This window comes from Perognathus longimembris, chromosome 3 (assembly GCF_023159225.1).
Source record: "Perognathus longimembris pacificus isolate PPM17 chromosome 3, ASM2315922v1, whole genome shotgun sequence".
Lineage (NCBI taxonomy): Eukaryota > Metazoa > Chordata > Mammalia > Rodentia > Heteromyidae > Perognathus > Perognathus longimembris.
In genome coordinates this window covers 59,539,278-59,558,941 of record NC_063163.1, presented here as the reverse complement: position 1 = coordinate 59,558,941, position 19,664 = coordinate 59,539,278, and the positions used below count along the sequence as shown (strand labels likewise).

Genomic DNA, 19,664 nt, shown 5'->3' with positions numbered 1-19,664 from the left:
CTGGCAAGCAGTATGGAGATTCCTCAGAAGGCTAAATATAGAACTCTCCTATGACCAAGCAGCCCCACTTTTGGGTATCTATCCAAAAGACCACAAACAAAATCACAGTAATGCCACCAGCACAACAATGTTCATCGCAGCACAATTTGTCATAGCTAGAATCTGGAACCAACCCAGATGCCCCTCAGTAGACGAATGGATCAGGAAGATGTGGTACATATACACAATGGAATTTTATGCCTCTATCAGAAAGAATGACATTGTCCCATTTGTAAGGAAATGGAAGGACTTGGAAAACATTATACTAAGAGAAGTGAGCCAGACCCAAAGAAACATGGACTCTATGGTCTCCCTCATAGGGAATAATTAGCACAGGTTTAGGCAAGTCACAGCAGAGGATCACAACAGCCCAATAGCCCTTATGAACGCATAAGATGATGCTAAGTGAAATGAACTCCATGTTATGGAAACGATTGTTATATCACAGTTGTAACTGCCTTCAATGTCCCATCTGCATCTGTAGCTTCTATTATTGATGATGTTCTTGTATCACCTTCCAGTGGTTGTACCTACACTATCTCTGTAATCTTATCTGAGTATATTGGAAACCGTGTATACTGGTATTAGTAGTAGGAAATTGAAAGGGAATAACAAAATTGAGAGATACACGGTAAAAAAAGACAAACAACTACAAAAGCAATACCTGCAAAACTGTTTGTTGAAAGTGAACTGAACACCTCATGGGGGGAAAGGGAAAGGGGGAGGAGGAAGGGGGCTATGAGGGACAAGGTAACAAACAGTACAAGAAAAGTATCCAATGCCTAACGTATGAAACTGTAAACTCTCTATACATCAGTTTTATAATAAAAACTTAAAAAAAAGAAATATATCCAATGTCTAATGTATGAAACTGTAACCTCTCTGTACATCAGTTTGATAATAAAAATTTGAAAAGATATAAATATATATAAAATATAAAAATATAAAAAAGAATGAAAGAAAAGTTGGGCATTGGTGATTCACACCTGTAATCTTAGCTACTTGAGAATGTGAAAATAGGTGGTTTGTGTTGGAGAATAGCCCACTCAGAAAAGCTCTTGAGACTTCCTCTAAACCCAGAGCTGGATGCAGTGGCGTGTACCCATCCTCTCACCCTAGGTGAGAAGCTGAGATTGAGAGGATCCCATATCCAGGCCAGCCTGGGTAGAAAAGTCCACAAGACTTCAACTCCACAGAGGGTGGAGTCTGACAGGGTAACAAGCACCTGTCTTCCCAGTGATGATGGAGAAACCTGTGGTAGGCAGATCCCAGCTCAGGTACATGCCAGAGTGGTAAGCAAGAGCTGATCTTAAAAATAACCAGCAAAAACAGGGTCAAGGGCATAGTTTAGCAGAATCACAGTAGCTGAGCAAGCATGAGACTCAGAGTTAAAAAAAAAACCCAGTATTAAAAATAAAACAACCCCAAACACCAATATCAGCTTCTGTGTGTATGTAGTATTATGATGTGAACTCAGGACCTCCTGCTGGCTAAGCAGGTGCTCTCTCACAAGCTCTGCCTCCATCCATTTTCTTTTTTTTTCATTAAATTTTTATTGTAAAACAGGTACAGAGACATTACATTTTCAGACGTTAGGCATTGGATACATTTCTTATACTGTTTGTTACCTCCTCCCTCTTTCCCCCTCCCACTCTCCCTTTCCCTTCCCCCCCCCATGAGTTGTTCAGTTCATTTACACCAAATGTTTTGCAAATATTGCTTTTGTAGTCATTTGTCTTTTTTACCCTGTGTCTCTTGATTTTGGTATTCCCTTTCTATTTCCTAGTTCTAATTACAGTATACACGGTTTCCAATGTACTCAGATAAGATACAGAGATAGTGCAGGTACAACCACAGGAAGGATCATCACTAATAGAAGCTACGGTCTCACATCACATGTTGAAAGTAGTTACAACAGTGATATAACAGTCGTTTCCATAACATGGAGTTCATTTCACTTAGCATCATCTTATGTGTGCATAAGGGCTATTGGGCTGTTGCGATCCTCTGCTGTGACTTGCCTAAACCTGTGCTAATTATTCCCTATGAGGGAGACCTTAGAGTCCATGTTTCTTTGGGTCTGGCTCACTTCTCTTAGTATAATGTTTTCCAAGTCCTTCCATTTCCTTACAAATGGGGCAATGTCATTCTTTCTGATAGAGGCATAAAATTCCATTGTGTATATGTACCACATTTTCCTGATCCATTCGTCTACTGAGGGGCGCCTGGGTTGGTTCCGAATTGTAGCTATGACAAATTGAGCTGCGATGAACATTGTTGTGCTGGTGGCTTTAGTGTGTTCTTGTTTGTGGTAGATGCCCAAAAGTGGGGCTGCTGGGTCATAGGGAAGCTCTATATTTAGCCTTATGAGGAATCTCCATACCACTTTCCAGAGTGGCTGAACCAGTTTACATTCCCACCAACAATGATGTAGGGTTCCCTTTTGGCCACATCCCCTCCAACATTTGTTACTGTTAGTCTTCTTGATAAAGGACATTCTTACTTGGGTGAGATGGAATCTCAATGTCCTTTTTATTTGCCTCCATTCCTTTTCTACACTGGCTATTTTTGAGATTGGGTGTTACTTGCGACTGGCCATGCCCTTCAAGTACCAAGTACTTATCTGTCCTAGCTAAGATACAGATGTGTAAAACCACGATCCTCCAATTCTCAGCCTTCCACATATGCAGACACTAGCATCAGGTAGATGTCATCATTTTCAATAAAGACAGGAGCCCATAGGGGCAGTTTGAAGGGAAAATGAGTAAAGCCAAATTATGCCAAAGCAAGGGAAACTCCTTGGCTGGGCATACTCGTGCATGCCATGATCACAGCACTCAAGTTTAAGGCAGGAAATAAGCCAGGAGTAGACTGCAGGCTGCTCTACACAAAGAGAAACAAAGCCCTCAGTAAGCAGATGCTTCTGTAGCCTCCCCAGTAATGTGACTACTTCGTTTTTCAAAATAAGCTCTTGATTAACTAGAATCTGAATTGCTAAAGTGATCTGACTTCAGAACACAGTCAGTCTTCTATTTTCTCATCTCTGATAGCCAATAAATAAGGAACTGTGGCCTTGGTAAATGTCTGCAGAGACATGGCAGGATGCTGTGACCTTTAGAAAGCAGGGTACAGGCCTACTGGCATGCTCTTCCTGGGAAGTTACCACATGCAAGATGTACCCCCAACAGCTCTGTTCACCTCTTGGCCTACAGCCTAGAGAAGAGAAGACATGGGTTTTCATCATATCCCACTCTCTAGTCCTATCCTTCTGTTTTCCTAACTTGAGACACACAGACTTGGAAAATGGGTGTTGTATCCCTGGTTACCATGGTCCCCAGGGGCTATGGGCAACACACTATCTGACCTCAGGCTGGGTGAGTTAAACCAGTACCTGGGGCCCTACTGCCTGTAAAGAAGAAGAGAAAAGTAATTGAATGTTCTAGGACAGTGCTTTCCAAATTATAACTTGTGATTTATAGAATCAACTCACTAGATTGTGACCAGCATTTTTTTACTGGAAAGGAGTAGAGCAGAATAGAAACCATGAAATATTTTGGGTTTCTTTTTCTTGCTTTGGTGTGTGTGTGGTGGGGAGGGGAGGGGTCTATGTCTGTGTCTGTGTCTGTGTCTGTGTCTGTGTCTGTGTCTGTGGTCTATTACTGTGGATCATAGCTCCAAAAGCAAAATTTCTGACTTATGCTGCAGGCTGTGCTCCTCTCACTGGCTGTGCCTCAGGTCACAGTGTTCTCTTTTGATTTCAGTCTTCTCATTTGTAAAATGGAAGGTAGGAAGAAGAGTTGGACCACATGGTTTCTAATGTTGCTCTAGCTCTGAAACTCCATGTCTTTATGACTCTTGAGCTAGGAAAGTCCTTGACATGGTTTTATTCATTTTGTTGTTTTAACAAGCTCTGTCCAAAGACTGCTGATGTGATGGTGAATTGTGGTTGTCTTCTCCCCTTTTCTGTAGGAAAGCCTCACTTATTTTGGAGAACGACGGACAGACAAACGTTTCTGTGATAAATTTCAAGGAGTAGAAACTCCCTCTCAAGTAAGTTTTCTCTTTTCACAAGGAATTCGTTTGTGGGGAGGGGTTAGTGGCACATTTAATTTGGTCATGTTTGAAACCCTTCTCCCACATTCCATTAAGCCAGAGCACTTGTGACTTGTAACAGTTCCCTGATCCCTTTGGGGGCTCAAATCTGCAGCCTCAGGGGCTGCCTAGTCTTGGTTCATGCCAGAGCATCCTAGTTTCCATTTCACATTCGTTATTCCTTAAAGCGTCAGGAGTTGATTCTCCTCAGAAGGAAGATGCAGTGCCTGAGGTTTTCCTAACTCCTGAAGATTATCTCAAATCTACTAGCCCTTGATTTCCCTGGAAAGAAGGACTGGATCTTTCACCAACCTGTGCTAAGACAATGAGCAATCTCTCTAGAATATGACCAGGGTTATTTCTTGATGACCCCTCTGTGTGGGATAGAGTAACATCCTATCCGAGCAGACGCTATCATACTTGTTCCTATTTCTCATTCCATATTTATTACATTCATGTGAACTATCTTCGATTATCTTATTTTTCCTCTGAAAATGTTCAAATATATTGGGTGAGACTATTAGTCACTGTGACAAATACCTGACCAAAGAAACTCAAGTGGGGAAAGATTTATTTGGGCTCACAGTTTCAGGTTTTACTTCATGGCCACTTGATCCCATTGCTTTGGCCCTGAGATGAGACTGAAAAATCATGTCAGGGAGGGCGTTGAAGAGCAGAACTTCTCACCTCAAGGTGGCCTGGAAGCTGAGTAGCAAGAGGGGACAATTCCAACACACATGCTTCCAGTGACTTCCTTTCTTCAATAAGGCCGCACCTCTTAACATTTTTCCCCCGTCTACTAATGCTATAAATTTATGAAGCCCTCAATGGATTATTTTATTGCTTAAGTCTAATGCATACAACTTAAGTCAAATGATACAACTACTTCCCAACACCCCACCTCTAAGCACTGGTACTTTGAAGAGTGTAGTTCATGTCCAGATCCTAACAGCCAAAGATGAATCATATAGTATATTCTTCAATCATCATCTCAACCTGCCATTTCAGGTCTTGCAGCCCCATGAGAATTTGTTAAGGACTATGCCATTTTTTCTGTAGCTATTTTGAGTGTAATCTATTTATCCCCTTTGAAGGCAAGGCCCGTGTCTTGACTATCTTGCCACCCTTTGCATCCCAAAGTACTTTGCTACTTGGCATAGTATCTTCCTTAGTTGGATGAGTGGTTGCTATGTGTCAGTATTAATTTGTATAGAAGCTTCTGCTGCTTTAAGCTGCATCAGGGGAAGGAAGTGTGAGAGCAGAATCAACTTGAGAGCCCTGGTGCATAGCAGTGGAGAATCTACATCTCCCCTTCCTCGCTTCTGCACTCATGCAGTTCCCCTGACTTCAGTCCAGACCTGACATATCATGGGTTACAGCTCTTCTGATTCACTGGGAAAGCAAGGCAGGTGAGAGAGGTGTGTTGACAAGGCTGCAGCACCGAGTCCCCTCTGTTGGGAGGTCCTGATTAGACACTGCCACATTCTGCCCTTCATTGTGGCATTCTCCTTGCCCCACTACATGCACCGGAAAGTCAGGAATTTTCAGAAGTCTTGCTCACAACTGACCGTTCATATTTTGTCAGTACTGGGACTTGAACTCAGGGACCTGGTACTCAGTATGCTTTACATATTCATAACTGGCATCCCATCAGTTGAGACACATCTCTAGCCTGACTTTTTGCTAACTATTTGGAGATGGATTCTCCCAAACTTTGTGTCCCTGGCTGGCTTTAGTCTTCAGTCCTTTCAACCTCAGCCTCCCAGATAGCTACAATTACAGACATGAGCAATGAGCCACTAGCAACCAGCAAGACTGCTTTTTCCTAAATGGAGATGTGGCAGTTCTCTTGATCAGCTCTTCCCAGTTGGTTCATTACCCAAACTCCTCAGTTCCACCAAGAGAATTCCAAAGAAAACCCCTTTGAGACTAAGAAAATCTACTTGAGAAAAGGGAAGATGAAGGAACTCTTATCTCTTAGGGACCCTTAAAAGTGACGTATAACCATCTCCTACTGTGATGTGGAGGTCTCATTTCCCATTGATGAGCAACTATCCACCAAACCACACTCCTTTGTCAGACTCATGACATCAGCTTCTGCCATAGCTTCTTTAGCACCTTATGGTTCTCGTGGTCATAAGTAAGCCTTTAAGCAAGGACTTCCTCCTCCCATGTTACTCCCTGCAGGTCTGAGGCCAGTGCTTTTTCCCATGGTAGGTAATTTAGTCATGAGGAGGCAAAGACCTAAGACTGTCGATTATGTAATGGCACACTATAAATGTTTTCTTCATTTCTTACTGTTCTTAACAAACTGAAAAGGAGAGATTAGGATACTCATTTTAAACCTTGCATTCCCACTAAAATGAGGCTTCTGTTGCTTTACAGAGCCGATACGTTGGATATTTTGAAACTATTAAAACTATGTGGAACTGGGAACTACCTGTGAAAAAAACACTAACAATTACAAAAATTGTCCTGTACTCCATTAAAGGTAAGTACTTGAGAATTCAAGGACGGGATGAGAGGATGAGTGTTTGCACTAGTGAGTGGGTTTAGCTCATGGTTATGTACATAGAGTATCCCAATTCACAGCTAAGTTTCCCCAACATCTAGAGTGTCCATGTCAGCTATCTTAGATGCCTCTCTTCTTCCTTTTTTCATTTCCACTCGAGGGGAGGGCTCCATCCCAATGCCCTTACTCTATTTGTTGCCACATAAGCCCAGGTCATATGCTAGCATTCAGCATGGGTTGTTAGTAGAAAAGAAATATGTGCCTAGATTTTAAATGCTAACTGCAAACCAGGTGTTCCTTACAATCTTGCCTATAGGACTGGTTACTCAGAAGGCTGACATCTGGTGGATCACAATTTGAAATGAGCCAAGGCAGAACACTCTGAGTCTCCATTTCCAACCAAAGAAAGTAGAGTTGGAGGCATGACTCGAGTGATAGAGTGTCAGCTAGGCAAGCTGAGCAAGCTCAAGGCTCTGACTTCAAACAGTGGTACCGGTACAGACATTGGATACCATTTTGGAGCACAGAAATTGGGACTTCAGAAAAGCCTCCTAAAAGAGCAGCACTTGGTTCCCCACTCCACCCCGTCCCCCACATACCTGAACTTCCATGAAGATAGAAAAGGTTGGGAAAAAGTGGTATTCTACCAGAGTCCTTTAGGTATTGCCAAGTTGCTGCCTACTTCCAAAGAAATAAGGTTGCCTATTGTAAGCTTCATATTGTTGCTGCAATGACAGGCACATATCACCGTGTCCACATGGGCTAGCTCCCACTGTGATCCTCTCTCGGGGTCTCAATCTCAGCCTTTCAAACACCTAGGGCTACAGGCTTGAGCTACTGATACCTAGCTGCTCTAGTCATTTTTGAGAGCCTCACATTACCCAGGCCTAGATAAACAGTGAGAGAGGTTATTCATTTGGGATAAAAGACATAAACACATAAGGACATGAAACGCTGGGTGAAGCAGAGAATTTTCACTTCCCTTTTCCTTCTTAGTTTTACAGGATGAAGTACATTTATGTGATTTAAATTGTTTAAATGTGGGGACAATTATGGGCTTAAACCAATGTACTTGTCTTGCAATAAGAAACCAGGGTTCCTTACAAACTTATTTGCATAATGGTAGATAATTGAAATTAATAGAAACCACAACAAGACAATATAAGAAGAGCAATCAAGCATGGTTAATGTGACTCTTGGGAAGGTGAAAAAGGGTTGAAAGGGAAAAGCTAATTGTGAGCTCTGAAACCAGGTCTTGGAGAAAGTGCTATAGGAAGTGGGGTCATTTGAACTGAGGCAAAGGTGGTAGGTTGCACTCTGTTGGATTAAGATGGTTATCCTAGCTACTTAGGAGGCTGAGATCTGAGGATTGTGATTTGAAGCCAAACGAGATAGAAAAGACTCCCAACTAAACACACAACGGTCAGAATTGGAGGTAGAAATGGTAGAGCTTCAGCTTTGAGTGAAGAAGCCAAGAGAAAACATAAGGCCCTAAGCTCAAGGCCTACTTAAGGGAAGTAAATCTGTACAGAGAGACAAAGTAGGAATGTTTTATCTCTAATTCATAAATAGACATGTGAACACCTATGAGGTTGTATAAAAATGCACGCCAACAGATTAAGGGAAGTATGCTATTTGCATGAAAGAATTCAAATAGTATCATTCCTTAGAAAATGAGCTCAAAGCTCATGTGTGCTATGAAATGATTGCAGGATACTGGTGCTTGAACAGCGTGGGTACTTGAAAAAAGTAGGGGGTAGATAAAGAGGACCGGAGTGGTGTTGCTATCATGATATTTAATGCATGTCCTATGAAACTAGGAAAATGGAGAGGACGGTGAGTTGGGAGGGATTGGAGAGAATGAGGAGAGGGTTGGTATCCATCAAGATGCTCTGTATTTATAAACTGATTTGTTAATGAAACCCCTTTGTATAACCACGTAGCATAAGATAATGAAAATATAAGCTAACAAAGAAGGAATGGGGCATAAGACCATTTCTCTGAAATATATACCCATAGGATGTTTAGGAATGCCTGTTCTATATTTTCCTTGAGATTGATTTAGAAATTGGACTTAAAGTATAGCAAGTGGAATTTAGACTATTAGCATAGAAGTCTAAAGGATGCATCTCATTAGCAAGAATCTTTCGAAGACCCTATTGTGTTTTTCGGTATTCTGGAATGATGATGCAGTCAGAATTTATCTTTCTGTAGCTTAAGATAAAACATGTATGTTTTTTCTCTTTCTCCCTAATATAAACTGCTTTAGGATGGAAAATGATGGAGTATTGCCACAATTTAGTTAGCCATCATTTTCCCTTTTTATTTCATCGTATTAATGACAAGACATTTTGCACTGTACTCTAAAAGCCTATTTCTTGATTTTTGCTTTGATTCAGGAGTAGGAGAAGGAAATGGCAAGGACCTAACCATTGATATCATAATGCAGCACAAGACTGTGTTTACTTGCACTGGCCAAACCTGCGAGGTGAGCAAAAGCACATCAACTGAGAATTCTAGTATTTGTTTCAAAGCTCACAGTCAAGTGAGCATGGTGACCTCCCCAAACCATTACTCCCGACAAAGAGACGCACGTTGCCTTCTGGTCACCATCCAGCTTGATGTTGCTTACGTCAGATGTAAAGGAGAGCCCTGTTCCAAAAAGGTCTTGCAAGACATTACTCAGACTATGCTTCAGTTTAGTTATGCTTCCTTTGTCTTCACTTGCCCACAAATGCTAATGTCCCCAAGAATAAATCAAGGTTTTAAATACCTACATCTGGTTTGTATTGGCCACATTACCTTCCTTGTGATCATTTTGATCATCGAAATCTTTGACTCTCAAATTTAGTGTTCTTGAAGATCGCTTTGGCACTTGTGACAGTGGAAGTTGTAGCTCCAATGTATAATGCAGGAATTTTGTACTCTGCAGTATCACCAGGAACTGTAATTCAGATGTTCTTAGGATTTCAACTTGAGACATAGAGGGAGAGCATATGGACTGAGGTGATACCTCATTACCCACAGAAATAAGGGGCAACATTGTTTAACTGAAATGTGGAAGAAATGCTCAAGACTGTAGACCTTTTCTGGGAGAAATTAGCACGCTCCCTTTTTTACCCCAAAGTAAGCTTTTAGAATGATTCCTAGGTTCTTGTTATAAGTTCTCTACACACACAGAGACACGGGCACGTGTGCACACGTGCGTCCGTGTGTGTGTGTGTGTGTGTGTGTGTGTGTGTGTGTGTGTGTGTGTGTGTATGAGCTATTCCAGGAGATTGAACTCAGTGCATCAATGCTGTCCCTGGGCTTTGGTGCTCAAGGCTACTGCTCTCCCACTTAAGCCACTGTTCAATATCTCACTTTCTAGTGCTTAATTGGAAATAAGCCTTATAGACTTTCTTGCCTAGGCTGGCTTTGAATCCTGATCCTCAGATGCCATCCTCCTGAGTAGCTGGCATTACAGGCCTGAGCCACCAGTGTTTGTCTCTATAAGTACTTTGTAAAAATGTTATTTATTTGTGTTTGGCTTCACTTAAGAAGCATTCTCCCAAACCCCATCCTTGGTTTTTTTCCTGTTGTTATCTATGGGAATACTGTATGTTTGGCTATGTTCACTAGCTGTCCTTCCATAATGTAGCATGTGTTGTTTTTTTCCAATAACTTAGCAGATATTGGGGAGCCCCCAATGTGTGAAAGATGACAGAGCAACCACGTGGGCATTTTCCAGACCAACCATGTAAACATATTCTGTTAATCCTGATTTGTCAAGTAAGCTTTCCCTATGCTTGTTCAATGCAAGCAATATTCTCTAGCTTGAGGCTTTAAAATTTGGAACTGTTGTTGATTGATTCTTTGCCTTGGTCCCTAACTCACAGCTCTTACTGAGATTGCCATGGAAATCTCTCTTCTCTCTTTTTCATATTTCCACTGCTGTTGCTTAGTCCAAGGCTTTACTTGCTCATTTTGAGGTTTATACAATAGTCTTCTTTCTTTGTCTTTCATCTGATAAAAAGCAACCCATGGACTTTTGCAGAATGTATCATAAAATACTACTCTCGGTGTAAGCAGAAAGCACAGTTGGCCATGTTCAAAGCATCTTCAGCTGAGATTGTTATCTATAAATTCAGACCAGAGCTCAAGTGTTGTGAGATTTAGGGAGTACATTTGAAGTTACTCTGTGTGTTACATGTGATAATTATCAAGACACTCTGTCACATGACATGTCCCCCTCAATTCTTAGTAACTTTTCATTCTTATTTTCCTGTTTTTAAATTCTCAAGACATAGCAGAGCCAAGCTATTTCCATCAATAGCTGGACCTACAGACTCCCAATAGAGTAGAATGGGTCATCCCTCTGGTTCTTGGAATAAAATTCTAATTTCTATTCATGTTTGTGCTGGTCTCTTCTATCAGACCTGTACTCTTCCTCATTTATCCAAATCCTCCAATGAGCAACTCAAGTTCTACTTCTAGAAGAAACTTTCTTATTCTACTTTTCTGCTATCTACCACGCCCACATCATACATAATTGCAGTCTTCTTCATAGAGCTTGAAAAGTATATATTACCTTACTATTCTTCCATATGTGTAAAACTTCCAGGAAAATTGAAAAAACTGTGAGAATCTTTTGGGGAGTAATTTTCCTGAGGTCTAGTATATACGGCCTTTCTCAGTATTATCTAATGGTGTATGAATATCCAAGAAAGACTTTGAGTGATTTCAAAGTTGTTAATCCCCCAAGTTTGAACTGTTTGCGGTCATTCCAGTCACTGGAATGGCTCACTGGTCCCTCCTACTAGGAACAAAGATTTTTCATGAACATGAGGTCCAGTATGCATTGTGTTTTGAACATCAATGTAATTCTTTATACTGAACTTAAAAGAGAAGGTAAAAATCAGATGATTCACATTCAACGGTAATGTAGGTTCAAAGCTCCAGTAGAAAAATGAACACTTTGCTCCTCAACTGTGACCCTAATATAACCCTGAAACAAGTAGAGCTCATGTAAACAATAGTTTTACAACTTCAAAACAGAAGATTACTACTAATTTCCATATAAAATGACTGGGCTGTGAAGAGTACATAACGTATTCAGGATGGTTAGATGAGTGAAATGAATACTTATCAGCAGCTACAATTACAGTTCCTAATTCCATGTGTTCATTCATAGGTCTCACATGATATTGAGACAAATAGAGCAATATTTATTGTACCCAACTGTCCGGCCCTATGTGATGATATTAAACTGAAATTTACTTCTAAAGTAAGTACTCAAGAGTCTTGTATGATTATTCTTATCTGGTCCTTTGAATGGTTTGGGTTCAGAATTTTCTTTGCTGTAGTTCCCAACAAGAGAAGGGATAGATAGCAATTCATATCTAAAAGGGATAGATAGCAATCCATGTCTAGGGAAGGGGAAGAAAACACAAAACCATCACAATTACTTTCGCACGTGTAAAGTATTTATGTTTACCTTGGTTCTGAATTGTATGCAATTTATCTCTGTTACTTCTCAAATGAGAAAAGTTTGAAAACCAAGATGCTAAAAAGAAACAGGTGGTAAAAGGCAAAAGATTTATACGATCTGAAGAGAAACCAGAGTACAAAAGCAATACTTTCAAAACAGTTTGGTGTAAGTGAACTGAACACCTGGGGGGGAGGGAAAGGGGGGAGGGAGGGGGGCATGAGGGACAAGGCAACAAATAGTACAAGAAATGTATCCACTGCCCAACGTATGATACTGTAACCTCTCTGTACATCAGTTTGATAATAAAAATTTGAGAAAAAAAAAAGAAACAGGTGGTATTTCCACAGCATAGCAGTGTTAACAGTGATGGTCTGTGACTTTTAAAAACACTGTGATCAATGTGTTTATACATTCCCCAAAGTGAGGGAGATTTTGCTTTCCTGTGAGTTGATACATGCCATAACTACCTATTAACAGTAGGCTTACAATAACAGTGTGTAATTTGTATTGATCAGATGTACAATGACATGTCTGAGTGGTATTCTGTTTGTATTGAATTTCTATGAAATCATCTACCACCACTCTCAATAGGGAACTTGACCTTCATTCTCTATGCCCTCCTTTATCATCTGGATTGAGATGGTAAATGTGTTGAGGCAAGTAATCACCTGGGTAATCACGCCATTCGAATGTTGTCTCCTTGGAGAAAAGAACTGCTCTGAATTCTTGCTCATATAGTGGTCTTTAAACAGAAACTGTGAATTCTTCCCTGCCTCAGGGGTCCTTGATGATAGCTAATTTATGTGATTAATGAGGGTTAAGACGTGAAGGCATGGTTCTGAAAATTGAAGATTTTTTTTTCTGTTTTATTTCTGGCCATATTGAGGTTTGAACTCAGGACCTCACACTTTTGCTAGGTTAGCTTGCTTGGCATAATCTCTACCATATGAGCCATGCTTCCAGCCGCTTTGTGATGTTAATTTTGGAAACACAACCTGAATTTTCTGCCCAAGCTGTCTTTGATCCGCTAGATCTCTGCCTCCTCAGTAGCTAGCCATCACCAATATTGATGGTTAATTATTTTAAGTAGCTGCTGGTTGTCGAAAGAGATGTGTGTTCTATTTCTCTGAGCCCAGTCTCAAGGGCTGTCTCTGGACAGTGGCCATCACATTAGCTTTCTTCTGATGGGGCTCCAGGTGAGATGGTGGTGGATGCTGTACACAAGGTGTCTTTCACAGGATGATGGTTTACCCTGATGGAGAATAGCTTAAAGCTACCCCCACTAGTGACCATGTGTTCTCACAGGAAAGCTGTTCATACTGGCAGATGACCTATGGCTCTTTCTCTGATTTCTTGTCTTTTTACTTTCTTTCTACCAAAGTAATCACTCTAGAAGAACCCTGCAAAGAGAGCAGGTTGTGTATGTTGGTCTGATAAGACACCAACAAAGCTGCCCAAGACAACATAGTAAGTAAGAGCAGCAGTTTATGACAGAAAAAAGAGAGGACAGCACATTTCCCAGGGCCAGTGGAAAGAGGGGAGCTATCCAGGAGCCACAGATGGCTGACCAGTGCTGGGGAATCACTGACACAAGGAGAACTGAGGAGCAGATAATCTCTTGGGGGCCAGGGTTTGATGTTAGCAGGTTTCCCACAGGAGGGTTCATTGTGGTCCATGGTTCATACTGTGAACACAGGCAGTTGCTATGACAGGTCCCCAGGAGAATGGGGTCCCTAGGGCAAGTATCTGTTGTCATAGAGACAGGTGGTCACCAGAAGATGGGTGCATAAGACAGTTATCTGAGGATCTGAGAGGTGACAGCACCTGGAAATGTTGTGGGTGGCTGGGCCCTGCTTCTGGTAGGTATGCCAACCTAATGTACATGCAAAATGATTGCAGAGGAAACCGAAACAATGAAGAATTCACCACAATATGTTTGGGTGTGAATAGGCATATGTCTTTAGTTGGTTATTTAGCACTGTGTAAATCAGATCCAAAGATCCTTGTCTATATTTATCATGGAGAAAACATTCCTCAAGTAGAATTGGTGCTGAATGGTAATTCTATGTTTAGTTTTCTGAGGATCCACCTGACCCTTTTCTAACATGACTTTGCCATTGGGCATTCGCGTCAGCAAGGCCTGAGGGACTCCAGCAGTCTGTGGTTTTGCTTAATTTTCATGGTGATCCTACTGAGTGTGACAGTAGAAGTCAATCTTTGCCTGTGCTTGCCACCTTCTGGATATATTGTCTGAAGAAATGAAATGTCTGTTCAAACCCTTGGAGTTTGCTTGCTCTGCTTTTGCTTAATCTGACTTTTGTTTTGAATTGAGAGAGTTGTAGATACAAGATCCTCACCAGATCCACGATTTGAAAATATTTCCCTCCATCCTGGGGTTTCTTTTTTCATTCTGGTGATAATGCCTTTTGATGAAACACAACTGAACATTGTTTTTCTATTCCACTGCACTAATTTTGACCCTCTCTACTTTCAGTGAAAGAGTTTTCTTCTAAAGCCACAGAGTGCTCTATAATAGAATGTTGCAATTGATATATACATGAAGGAATAAGGAAGGAACTTTAATTGCTTTGTAATTATTAGTTGCTGGTACCATTTTATTGTGAAAATGACCTTTTTCTTTATCCATGTATTTTTAGAATCTTCCTAACCATTACGACAATTGTGCCTTCTATTTCTGGTGCAACGTTTCTCTGATAGAGAAAAACAGGTAAGAATATAATCTAATACAGGAGAAACTGGTTCATTCTCATCTCTCTTTGTAAGATATATTGGCAAATCTTTTTGCCCCTACCCTAAATTCATTTTCTACAAGCGTAAAGAACTTCTTGAGCAACCATTTCAAAGCCCCTACCACAGGACAGCATGTCAGTGAAAATGCAGTTACTCAGACCTCAGTGTTGATTCATTTCTCTAAGGAAGTGTACCATCTGTTCAGGTCCTAGAATACAGCAGGCCCTCAGTGGGTGTCAGTTTACTGAGACATGATTGGTCTGACTTGTCTGAGAGGCTTTGGCTGACTCCAGCCTGATATTGGCATATTTCCATCCAGGGAACATGTTGTAAGACTTGATACGTATTAATAAGTCTCTAAAGCATTAAGTTTATCGCCTTCCATTTAATTCATGACTGACTTGATTTGTTGTTGTTAAGAACCTATTACCTTCTCTAGAAACTCATTCCTGAACCTACAAGTTTTTCAGGAGTATTTGTCCCATGGTGGTAAAAAAGAAAAATGCTTTCAAGATCCTTCAGATCAGAGTTGAAGTCAATGTCACTGTGTCATCCACCTACATGTGAATGTTAGTATTTGTTACATCCAGTGCAAGTCTTCTCCTCACATCTGAACTGGGCCTAATAGTACATTAGGTCTACCAAGACAGCACCAAGAAAGCCTCAGTTCTACAGATGTGCAATTCACAAACAATTTGATTTTGGAAAGAGTAAACTCTGCACTTAAAGGAAAAGTTTTACCCATTTCGCTAGATATTTACAAAGTGTCTCATGAGGAAAGTCCTTAGCAAACATATAGGGCCTATACTTGTTGCTATTTGTCAATCTGGTTCTTGCTAAAGAATAGCTTCGATCTTTCAACCATCATGATTCCAGTAGAGATTATAAGAACATTTGATCCTCCTTTTTGTAGACATTCCAGGAGGAATCAATATCATTTTATACCTTCCTTTTGTAAAATGGTTTTAGAGTGATGAGGTTGTTACTTAGACAAAAATACCAACTTCATCACTGAAGGGAGATATAGCCAGGCACTGGTGGCTCAATGGCCTATAATCCTAGCTGTACAAGAGACTGAGATCTGAGGATCACAGTTTGAAGCTAGCCTGGGCAGAAAACTCTATGAGAACCTTACCTCTAGTTAGCCAGTGAAATGGAACTGGGGCTCAAGTGACAGAGGGCCAGCTTGAGCAGAAAAGCCAAGTCACACCAAAAAGTCTTGAGGTGAAACCCCACTAACCACACAAAAGAGAGAAGCAAAACAGGATGTAATTATTTTAATTAATGTATTCCTTGGTCATTTTGTCAATTATACACACTTAAATAGTTTGCTCAAACTGGGTGTCACTAATTCGTTAAGAGGCATGTTGTGACTGATATGCATCCAGCAAGGCTCTTTCTAAACAAGGATGCTCTAGGGAATGACTTTTCTGTAAGCCATAAAATAAAAGTTAATGCTTTTTCTTCAATTCCTTAGACTTTATTTAACTCGGAACGAATTAGACAATCCCCATAAACCAAAAACGTGGAGCATTTATGATGAGAACTTTGCTGTCGAATTATATTTCGAAGAAGTATTTGTATAAGAAGCACCCAAGATTTATTCCCCTGCTAATTTACATTTTTTCTATATTTATTAAATAAATTATATGTTGTTCATAGTAAATTCTCTTTGGTGTGTGTATCTGTCTATGTGTGTGAGCATACACACTACCTGCATGTGCACGTGCATGCTAGCCCTAGGGCTGAAACTCTGGGCCTTACTTTCAGCTGGTGCTCTACCACTTGTACCATGATTCTACTTCCAGCATTTTGCTGGTTAATTGGAAAAACAGTGTGAAGTATTTTTCTTCCCAGGTTGGCATTGAACCACCATCCTCCAAATCTCAGTCTCCTGTCTAGCGAGGGTTGTAGGCGTGACTCAGTGGTGCACCCCTTCCTTGGTGTTCTTCTTGGAGTCATGAGCTGCACAGTCCACCTCTTGCATTGACATGATTGGGGAACATAGCATATAGGGACAGTGGAGAACAACTGGAAGAACTTTGAAATTGCTGAAAGCTATCTAAAATTTGTGATCTTATCGATACCCTTGTGATCCTATGATTTTACACCTCTGTTTTTCTTTGCTCTGCCTTACATTTGCCATTTCTGATATATCAGGAAAAAGAATTGCTTGATTCACAATCTACTAGTTCACATACACCAGTAGGCACGAATATTTTTTAAAAATAATTATTTATTGTCAAAGTGATATACAGAGTGATTACAGTTTCATACTTAAGCAGTGAGTACATTTCTTGTACAACTTGTTACCTCCTCCCTCATTTCCCCCTCCCCCCTCCCCCTTACCCTCTTCCCCGATGAAATGTTCAGTTGGTTTACACCAAATGGTTTTGTAAGTATTGCTTTTGGATTCATTTTTTCTTTTTATCCTTTATCTCTAAATTTTCATATTCCCTTTCTCTTCACTAGTTCTAATACCAGTATATACAGTATCCAGAGTACTCAGATGAGATACAATGATAGCTCAGGGACAACCACAGGAAGGGGATACAAGATGATCATCATCAACAAAAAAAAAATCTACCGGTTCACATGGCATGTTGAAAGTAATTACAACAGTGATATAACACTTGTTTCCATAACATGGAGTTCATTTCACTTAGCATCATCTTATGTGTTCATAAGGGTATAACTATTGGGCTCTTGTGATCCTCTGCTGTGACTAGCCTAAACCTGTGCTAATTATTCCCTAGGAGGGAGACCATAGATTCCATAGTTCTTTGGGCACAGACCACCATGATTGCCTCAAAAAGAGTTCTATCTGACATGATTAGAATGATATTCTTACTTGAATGGCTTTTCTTTTATTAGCATTGCTTCACCAAGGCACCTTCTAAGACCCAATAACTGCTAGGTGATTTCATGGTTGTACAAACATCAAGATGGGTTTGCATAAACAACCACAGCTATGGTGTCACCAGACAATAAACCTCACAGGAGCACCACCATGCACGGCTTCTCCTGACAGAAACGTCATGCAGGCAAGGCTGGCTTAATCCTGAAACCTCTACACTGCAGAAAGTACAGACTATAAGGCATTCATGCAAATTATGGTAGCAGGGAGATAGGATAGATTACGCTAGCAGACTTCAATGATGCTATAGGAAATGGAATTGAAGGACATTGCCTTTCCTCCCTTGCTTGCTTTCTAGCTGCTGCTCCTTTTTTTCCTTTCTTTCTAGAGCAGTATCAATTGTCATTCTCTCCAGTCGCCCATTGTCCCCTTTCTATTTCTCCCTTTTCTTCTTGTGCACAGGGATTGGGCTATTATTCCTAACTCACACAGCTGTAGAACAGAAAGATGATATATTCTCTACAGGTAAGGAGACAAATGATTTCTCCTGCTCCACTTTGTGTGCCAAAGTGAACAAACAAGACTTTCCACCACACTGAAGGTAAAGGGTGAGAATCAAGTGGATGGTTTCACCTAAGCCAGTCTGTGTTGTCATCTGGAACCAATGGATTGGTTGAAATGAAAGTATTTTGCTTCACTCATTATTGCCCTGTTACAATGCCCCATCAAGAAATCTAAGTTTGGGAACACAGGTCAAGAGAAGGGATATAAGTACCCTCTATCTCTTATACAATGTACCTTCTTTTTGTTAGTATTGGAGCTTGAATACAGCACCTCAAACTTGCTAAATTGGAATATCTACCACTGTAACAATACTCTCCATACCTTGTACTTGCGTTATTTTTCAAGTATGATTTTACTTACTGCCCAGGCCAGCCTGGACCACAACAGCCCTATTTACACTTTCCATGGCAGGCATGTCGCAGTACGTAAGGTTACTGTTGGTGGGTGGGCATGTGAAGTGATGTGGCTGAAGTGGGATTTTTTGACCTTTTCACTTGGTCCTGTCACACTTTCCATTTACCAGGATTAGAGGCATGAGCCACCTCACCTGGCACCAGATGCCATTTTTATGCTCTAAAACTCATTCTTACCAACTGCCAACCTTCATTTCCTACTTCTGGAACACATTCTCCAGGGCTAACTCTTCAGATACTGTTTACCGCAATTCTCATCTTTGCCTTTAATTTAGCCAAGCCAGGTAGAGAGTCTGTAAGACTTCAATTAACTGCCAAAAAAGCAGAAGCCTGACAGGGCAAACATGTAATCAACAAAAAGCTAGAAGTGGAGATGTGGCTCAAATATTTGCCTTAAGTAAAAAAGCAAAGCAAGGCAGGGAAGCTCTGAGTTTAAGCCCCAGTACTGGCCAAGGCAGATATCTACACAGGTAGATAGACAAAAAGATGGAATGTATAATCATATCTACACACATTCATTTAGATAGATGAGTGTATCATCATATCCATACATGTGAAATCGTACAGAGGTAAAAAGCACCTGCAAAACTTAAAAGACAAAGGAGTCAGCAAACCACCTGATGTGTTAGTGATTAATTATGATGAAAGTGTCTATGATGTTACTTTTTCTTCATATTCCTCTCTATTTACTAATTCTCTATGAAAGAATGGCATAACAATTCAAAATAAAAAAAAGAATACTACAAGAACTGGTTGCAGGTATCTTCAGTTAATCTACTTCTTACAGGCATTCACATAATTATTACTGAAGAATGAAAGTAGGTAGTTCTTAATTCATATACATATTCTTTCCCATGATCCTCCCTTCTGCTGTTGCTGGGATTTAGTTTGTTCACCGATAGCATATTCTAGGTTTTTAAATCTCTTACTTAAAGGATAAAAAATATCAGACAAACTCAAATCCAA

General features: G+C 40.5%; 1 protein-coding gene across 1 annotated transcript in view; it reads left to right on the top strand.

Annotated features, from left to right (window-relative positions):
* The window catches only part of LOC125347617 (phosphatidylinositol 3,4,5-trisphosphate 3-phosphatase TPTE2-like), an 85,108-nt gene extending 68,658 nt beyond the window's left edge, over positions 1 to 16,450 (top strand). Inside the window, exons 20-25 of the mRNA XM_048340611.1 lie at positions 4,009 to 4,089; positions 6,517 to 6,622; positions 9,043 to 9,131; positions 11,817 to 11,909; positions 14,771 to 14,841; positions 16,342 to 16,450. Of these exons, the coding sequence (XP_048196568.1) occupies positions 4,009 to 4,089; positions 6,517 to 6,622; positions 9,043 to 9,131; positions 11,817 to 11,909; positions 14,771 to 14,841; positions 16,342 to 16,450 (549 nt within the window). The remainder of the gene's footprint in view (positions 1 to 4,008; positions 4,090 to 6,516; positions 6,623 to 9,042; positions 9,132 to 11,816; positions 11,910 to 14,770; positions 14,842 to 16,341) is intronic.
* Positions 16,451 to 19,664: the final 3,214 nt, after the last annotated feature.